The sequence below is a fragment of the Durio zibethinus genome, chromosome 22 (genome assembly GCF_047325235.1).
Source record: "Durio zibethinus cultivar Kanyao isolate XHJ-2024 chromosome 22, ASM4732523v1, whole genome shotgun sequence".
Lineage (NCBI taxonomy): Eukaryota > Viridiplantae > Streptophyta > Magnoliopsida > Malvales > Malvaceae > Durio > Durio zibethinus.
The window spans coordinates 19,698,281-19,705,950 of record NC_143183.1 but is presented as its reverse complement, the minus strand read 5'-3'; the positions used below and the strand labels follow the sequence as shown (position 1 = coordinate 19,705,950).

The window sequence follows — 7,670 nt, the reverse complement described above, 5'->3', positions numbered from 1 at the left end:
ATTTTTTTTTTTTTTAAAGGTTGGTAGTAAATGCCTAGATGGATTGGTTTTTTACTGTAAAATGCATGCTGTATAGAAACGTTATCTTTTCTCAATTTTTTTTTCACTATTGCTTTGTTGTTGCATTGCCTTATCTAGCTAAGATTGTAGCTAGTGTGGATATCTGTTAATTCTTATTCTCCAAGTTTGTTTCATGTCAATTGAAATATGAAAATTATTGTATTATAATTTATATTAACACATCAAATATAAAATATATATTTTTTATTTTTATCAACGTCATAAATTTTTTAATCAAAAACTTAAATCGTATCGCATTTTTTTTATCATTTTTTAGTTATCTTTAACATTATCATCAAATTTTTTATGTTACTTATAATTATTATTGTTATTGTTATTATTATTTAATAAAAATAAATTCCTGTTCAAGTTCAATTTAGTGCCAGATGGCAAATCCATGTAAGATCTGGTATAAAACTGAGCTTCCCACTTTCTCTAGAAAGGATGGAGCAACAGCAGACTATATATAGTTTATTGACAAACTGTTTGGCTCTCTCTCATTACAATCTGATATTCAAGGTTTTCTTATTATAGATATGAATTCTCACCAAACAAAATTCTCAAACTCGAGTTGTTCCGTCATCCCTAAATTACCAAAAGAAAGCAACAAAATCTGCATTTATTAAAGCTGCATCTCATTTCATAACCAAATGATCTCATCAATCCTTTGATTTCATTTCTTCTCATTCATTCCAAGTGTGTTCTTCACACTTTCCACAGCACCCTGAGCCATGCCCTTCATTTGCTCTCCAGTCTGCAACAGTACGAATTCCTATTTCATTAGTTTCCTAACCAAAGCTCAAAATAACGTGAACTTTATCAATTGTCTGTTTAATGTACCCTCAAAATGAGGTATTATTATTATTGAAAAGCAGAAGAATTGATGAAAGGGAATGACAGGTAAAGAAGAAACCTGCTGAAGGAAACCAGCAGTCTGCTGCTGTCCTTGCTGAGCAGACTCTTGAGCTGATTGAGTAGCATTTGTTGCCTGGTCTCTAGCTGCATTTGCAGTATCCTTAGTGGACTGTATCATTTGTTCTGTTCTACCCTGAACAAAACCATGAACGTTTTCTTAATATTTCGAATAATTAGCAAAAATATGTTTTAATTACTCTAGCATCAGGCTATCAAATAAGGTCTTTATTGTTATTTCTTTTGAAGGGTTACAAATGAAAATCAAATTTTTCATAGACACTTGGAGATTTTCCTTACCTGGGTTTGGCCTTGAGTTTGGCCTGCATTGAAAGATTGCTGTAGGTTGGACATGTTGTCTGATACTTTGAACAGTAAATTACAACCTTGTGAAACTTGAGTGGAAAAAATATATATAAAAATTTGCCTCTGGAAGCTAATACTGGGGTTATTTGAGGTTTTTATAGCAATTATGGAGCAGCAGAAGAATGACATGTGGACCATGAAATTTGTGTTTATAACTGCAGAGCTTGAATTCTGCTTGGGGAATAGACTTAACTGAATCAGCAGAAAAAATTCATCAATCTGAGAAAGGTGCGCTTCACCACACATTAATTGGTTTCCCCAGCCGGCCTCCATGCTAGAAAATAGCATTTCCTTTTACTTTTTCTTGAGTCCTCCTTTTAATGGTATTCCATATGCATCCAATCAGTACATCCTGTATCTTAAACAGATTCATACCGACTTTTTTTTTTTAATTTTTTGGCTGAATTCTGACTGTTTTCAACCATGGCAAGTTAATGAAATGAAGGGTAAAAATTGATCCTGCAAAATTTTATGCTATGTATAATAGTATAAGGTGCAATCAAGTGTATTATTAGCAGGTCTGCTTGTTTTCTACTTCAGTTTTAGAAGGCTTAGAGGCTCAAGTTTGATTAAAATGAATTAATATTGATCTAAAACTTGATCTTGGCTCATTTAGCAAGCAAGCTTCAGGCAATTGAAGCAACCAGCCTAATTTTGAGCAACTTGATTTTTTTCTTCTGCACTAGCTATGCGCCATAGTAGTTCATCATGCATCAGTGCTTTGGTCAACATTCATATAACTCCCATTTAAGCATGAAATAAATATTCTTTGATTAAAAAAAAAAAACAACTTGAGTCTATGAATGAAATCATTCATTTGCAGTAAATGATTACACGAATGGTTGCCACTTAGACCGGCAAAGTTTAGTGCATGAACATAGAAGACTGAACTGATATATGGAAACTTGTCCCTTCCCGTGAGCATTTTTCCCAAATTGCATTGCAGCCATTACTTCTATGTAGCTCAACATTTGAACCACAGATACAATGAAAAAGGAAAAAAGAAAAAAAGGCATCCTCTGGAGCATTTAATTCATGTGATTTTATCACATTACTGTCCAAAACATTGAAAAAGGAAAAATTACAAAAGGTCAATAATGTGAAACTTTTGTTGTGTCTGAAAATTATTATTATTACGTCTTTGAAGTCAAGAAAGATGGCCACCTGCTACAAAGTTTAGACTTTTCTAGAGCTCTGGCCTGCTACAGAAAGATCAGGATTAGAAAAGGTCACATCTGACTGATAATTTTTCTCAGATGAATAAGAGTAAACCACATAATAATTAGCTAGACGAATTCAGGAGGAAGCAGAAACGTGAAAAATGGGAAACTGGGAGTTCAATTGCAAGCAAAACATCATCGACAGCACCGTTTTATTTGTTGTTTAACCATATAACATAACTATAGGATAAAATTGAGGATTGGCTTTGAGATGGTTGATCTGGATATGTCATGCTCTTGTAAAATTTGAGAAACAAATGAGCTACAATGAAACCAATATGATGTTGAGATGCTAGTTTATCAAAATCCTATAATTTTGACCATTCATGTAACCACCTTTAAGAGACGACATCTAACAAGTTTAGAGTTCAAATGCCAATACTTGCATCCTCTTCGTCTATTTTTAAACTATGACTTTTTTGTAAAAAAAAAAAAAAAAACCCTTATAATTCTAGTTTAGCAACTAAAAGAATTAGGAATCAAAATATGTTACAGAAGAATTTGAAAGACAATACGTGTTGGTTTTATTCAGCACGGATGCCCCATAAAATTTTACAGATAGAAGAGAGCAGATTTCCCATCTGAAAAATCAATCAAGGCAAGAGACAAGGCCAAAGGAAGGGAAACAGGTCTCTTGTCATCACAGGAAGTGAAACTCTCAGAAAGATTTGAGTATCTGATCTTGAAGTGGACACAGAAATTTGTTTGAAACAATGATTTTCCAGCACCTTTACACCTGTTCGCTGTCGCAGTTCTTAAGAGATCCTTGGCTTATGTACAGCTTCAATGCATGCTTCATCCGCGTATTCTGACCTCAAACTTCATTTTCAAGATTATCTAACCAAATTTCACCTTTTTTTTTTGGTAATTTTGCAATGAATTCTGATTAAGATCAACAAAAATTGTTTCCACCTGAAGAATTTAGCAGTTCAAACATCTGAGGATAAAATGGGTTCCAAGAATTCGATTTTCACTTCAACTTCATTTACAAGAGAAAGAGAGACGGCAACGGCAAGAATCACGTAACCTGTTGATAAGGTACTGAATTATTAGTTCCAGTAACCAAGATTCAGATTTTGAAAACCTCAAATACTTTAAAAAAAAAAAAAAAAAAGAAGAGAGAAAGGGCAAACATATAGTCCAATATATTATGTATTATGTTATAAAAATGAAAGAGTTTCAAGTATTGGTACAAAGTACATCGAATTCCATCTTATACAACATATATTTTGCTAGACACAGCATGGAGAAAAAGAGCTATAGCACAGCAGAAGCCTTGAGACACTGTTATTGATGAAACTCTGTATTAAGTCGCGTTGCTTGTATTCAAATGATTCCCTTGCTAGTGCGTAAGGGCAAAGGCGGCCTCCTGAATGAAAGGCTGGGTGACATGCACAAATTGCTCAGCCTCCCTCTCCACCTCCTCCCAACACCGATGAGCACCTTTTCCCACACTCATCTTCTTTACGAATGCTACAAACTGTCTCCAGTTGTCCGGTTGAAAGAGGGACGGATTCATCCTCAAGTATGTAAATGCACACATCTCCCTATCAACCGAAGAGCCATCAATATTCAACGATGATGCTTGTAAGATCTGCTCATGGGCGTATTCATCATAACGGGGCAGTGCATTCTCTCCAGCAAGTGGAACTTGTGCTGCTCCAGTAGCTAAAGCAACTTGCTTGACTAGCTTCTCAGGTGCACATAGGGCATCCTGTGGCTGCTCATGATCACGCATTTCTATGCAAGTGAAGTTGAAAACAGCACCATGACGTGCTAGCATTTGAGCAATAGGTAAGTAACCATCACGGTACCTTGTGTTATAGTACCCTGCCGTGAGTTCAGGAGCATGGGATCGGGTTCCATAGTGCCAGTGGATTCCAGCAACTTTTACAGAGATCTTCACACCTGCACCTTCAAAAATTGATGTCGCGGACGATAGAATTCTCTCACCATGATCTAATAGCATCTGAGAATACCAAGAAAGGAAGAATTCACCATAGGTACTATTCCAACCACCACCTTCTTTTTTGAAAAATGGTGCATCTTCTGGCCAGTTGTTGTAGTGACCAGCATCAGTTGGGCCTGTGCTACCCCATTCTGGCTTACCAGCCGCTTCAGCTGCTCCTTTTAGGCTGCTAAGCATATACTGCATTATACAACACCCATATTAGTCCACAACAAGAAGAGAGTTGCAACATGCGAGCAAAAACAGAAATGGAGATGTCAATGTCATGCCAAGTACCTTATCATAACATTGGAAGGCTCCAATTCCAGGGAATTTCCATGTCCCATTCTCCTCTGGGTATGAAGGATACCGAAGCTCACCTGCCGGACCCATTCCCACTTGGATTTCCTGTAGTGAAAAACATTGGTAACTGTTTAGCAGCTGATTTCTTTCATGACATAGAAAGAGAAACTCAAATTTTCAAAAAAAAAAAAAACAAAAAGCCAAAATAGGATCAGTAATCAGTAAATTACCACAATGGTATCAGCAAGGAGATGTTTGAAGTTGTCCCTAAAGGCTCGCATGAAATCAGAATAACATTGAACCGGAGTACGGCCTTTCAAGACAGGAATGGTATCACAACCAAGTGAAAGATATTCATAATTCCTTCTTCCCCATTGATCAGTGTATGCAAGGTCCGGGTCCTTGTTAATCTCTTCCCTAACCCAAGTGGGCAATGGAATACTGTACACAAAACAACAATTTTGGTTAAAAAAAATCAAGAATTGGCATGGGGTTATGATCATTTTCATACAGCCCCTCATATCTCTGCCTAGTCAGATCCACCAAGAAAGATGGAGATGCACGAAACCATCATACCCTCCATGGAAATGGGCCCTTTACACTTTTGTCTCCTTCAACTCAAATAGTAAACAAACTTTTTTCTTATCCCAACGTTTGATTAAATTCAACAATCAACCAAACGTGTACACTTTATACTTGATTTTCTAAAATTCATCCAATTTCCCCCCCCCCCCCCCCAAAAAAAAAGTCATGTAAATTTAAATATTAGTATTATTTCCTGAAAAAAAAAAATGAAGGATTTAAATTTTAAAAAAGAAATGAAAGGTTAGATAAAGAAGAATATACGCACCTGCAAGAGTCACCGACGTTGCCGCCACACTGATGAAACGACATGACGGCCTGGACTTTGAGGCCATGTTGCTTGGCCATCTCGAGAAGCTCGGTGTAGCCACCCCAATTGTAAGCACCCGGCGCCTCCCTCTCCACCAGCCCCCACCAAACGTCAATCATTATCCCCTCCACCCCCGCGCTTTTCAAAGCGTGGAGACTCGCATTCATCGCCTTCTTCCTATTCACCGAGTTCCCATTCGTCACGCTGTCCAACGGCATCATCACGTACACCGGAACCCCTTTCTTCTCCTCCTTCGTCCCTCCCTCCTTCCAATTCACCACCGCCGCTTCCTTCTCCTCCGTCGTCTCCAGCGGTGCTAAAGTCTCGTAGGCCTGGCAAACGGCGGAGAGGTCAGGACGCAGCATCGGATTCACCAAAGACGACCTGTTTGCGGCGCTTCGCGGTGACAGCGGTGGAGTTAACATCGGAGGGGATAAAGCTTCTCGTGGGGTGCTGCATCGGATATTCGCCACCGGTGCTTTCCAAACTCCCGACGCATTCGCCGTCGCCGAAGATGATTGTTCTCCGGTGGTGCCTTCGATCGGAATTTGTGTTGCGGCAAGAGTTCCAATCTGGTGTGCCAAATTCAAAGCCATTTTTTAAAATTATCCGAGTATGTAACTGAATGAGAAGGAAAAAGAAGATGAATGTTCCTAAAGAAACCTTTTTTTTTCTTTTTTTTTTTCTTTTTTGGTTTCGAGTTTTGGGTGGAGATGTTTCAGACGTCCAATGTGAGCTGAAGGAAAAACGAAAGACGAGATTGAGTATTTATAGAAATGCGATTAAGATATACTTTTTGAAAATGTTAGATTCTCGACACGTGGCTATTCCGCTACGTGGCGAAAGGAAAGGCAATCGAGGAGGCTACGGCTACGGTTACTCGACTCACGTGAGAATGGACGGTCGGATTGAATTATAGTATGAACGCGCTTTCATGGATTAAAAAAAAATATTGAATGAGGTAGAGCCACGTGGCTTGTAAGAACAATTCACGTGTCCGATCCCTTCGGCTTAAGACATGATTCAGAGTATTTCCGTTTTTTGCCATCTTGGCTCTACCTTAACGTCCACGAAAGGGGAAGAGAAGCAAGGTCAGAGAGACACGTGGATGGCTTCGAGGGTAAGTAGGACTGGCAGATGCTTCCACCTCCTGTTTGTTTAAGACACGTATGGTCCGAATATTGGTTGATTAAGCGTATATCAACGGTAGAAAATGAACTTGAGATCTAGTCTGGTTCATTGATTGAAAATCGACGGCTATGTTTCATTTTTTGCTCATGCGTGGACCAGCCTTGAAAATTGGGACCCCTAGGAGGTTCCTTGAAAGATTTGTAAGGGGTAGGGGACCATAACTAGAAACGACAGTATAAGAATCTTACTTCAAAAAAAGAGACTTTCTCTTTTGAAAAATATTAGACATTCGATTGGTTAGGAAAAGTAACATTTTTTTTGTCAGAATTTTATTTTTTATAATTTAAATTTTTACTTTTAGTCACATTCTTCGTATTTTTTAAAACTTTTAATAATGTTAAAAAAATTAAGGACAATTTAAAACTCTCATTTCCTCAAAACTTTTTTAGATTTAAAAACAAAAAAAAAACTCATTTACTCTTATTTAATTATATTTTTCAATCAAATTATCATTTTTAATCTGTTCAAATTATAAAATAAATATATTTTTTGTTATTTATAATTTTAATAAATTCTACATTTTAAAATAAAAGACATAATAGTTATTAAAATTATATTTTTAAAATTTTAAAATTTTAATTAATGTTGCGTTTTCAAGATAAAAAAAAATAATTGATGTTAAAATTTTATTTTCAAAATTGTGAATTTTTAACAAAAATTATGTTTTTAATATAAAATATATAATGGATGTTAAAATTATATATTATAAATTTTAAAATTTTAACAAAAATCATATTTTTAAGATAAAAATATAGTAGATATTAAAATTATATTTTTG

At 36.4% G+C, this 7,670-nt stretch overlaps 2 protein-coding genes across 2 annotated transcripts; both read right to left on the bottom strand.

Annotated features, from left to right (window-relative positions):
- Positions 1-562: 562 nt before the first annotated feature.
- On the bottom strand, positions 563-1,763 carry LOC111307432 (uncharacterized). Its single transcript, XM_022905450.2, has 3 exons — positions 1,273-1,763; positions 974-1,108; positions 563-814 (listed from the first exon to the last, which is right to left on the bottom strand). Exons 1-3 carry the CDS (start codon positions 1,624-1,626, stop codon positions 734-736), a joined length of 570 nt encoding a protein of 189 aa, XP_022761185.2. The 5' UTR covers positions 1,627-1,763; the 3' UTR covers positions 563-733.
- A 1,931-nt stretch (positions 1,764-3,694) lies between these two features.
- LOC111306779 (beta-amylase 1, chloroplastic-like) lies at positions 3,695-6,439 on the bottom strand. The gene is made up of 4 exons (XM_022904686.2): positions 5,660-6,439; positions 5,040-5,250; positions 4,804-4,914; positions 3,695-4,707 (listed from the first exon to the last, which is right to left on the bottom strand). The coding sequence occupies exons 1-4, from the start codon at positions 6,295-6,297 to the stop codon at positions 3,901-3,903; spliced, it is 1,767 nt and encodes a 588-aa protein (XP_022760421.2). The 5' UTR covers positions 6,298-6,439; the 3' UTR covers positions 3,695-3,900.
- Positions 6,440-7,670: the final 1,231 nt, after the last annotated feature.

What these genes read in the sequence shown, in the direction of transcription:
- LOC111307432 (XM_022905450.2), bottom strand. Translation starts at nt 1,626, where the DNA reads ATGCTATTTTCTAGCATGGAGGCCGGCTGGGGAAACCAATTAATGTGT. An exon ending in AAACTCAAGGCCAAACCCAG is followed by an intron (nt 1,109 to 1,272) that starts GTAAGGAAAATC and finishes GGTTTTGTTCAG; the next exon opens with GGTAGAACAGAACAAATGAT. An exon ending in CTGCTGGTTTCCTTCAGCAG is followed by an intron (nt 815 to 973) that starts GTTTCTTCTTTA and finishes GTACTGTTGCAG; the next exon opens with ACTGGAGAGCAAATGAAGGG.
- LOC111306779 (XM_022904686.2), bottom strand. Translation starts at nt 6,297, where the DNA reads ATGGCTTTGAATTTGGCACACCAGATTGGAACTCTTGCCGCAACACAA. An exon ending in TCCTTGCTGATACCATTGTG is followed by an intron (nt 4,915 to 5,039) that starts GTAATTTACTGA and finishes TTTTCACTACAG; the next exon opens with GAAATCCAAGTGGGAATGGG. An exon ending in CCTTCCAATGTTATGATAAG is followed by an intron (nt 4,708 to 4,803) that starts GTACTTGGCATG and finishes TGTATAATGCAG; the next exon opens with TATATGCTTAGCAGCCTAAA.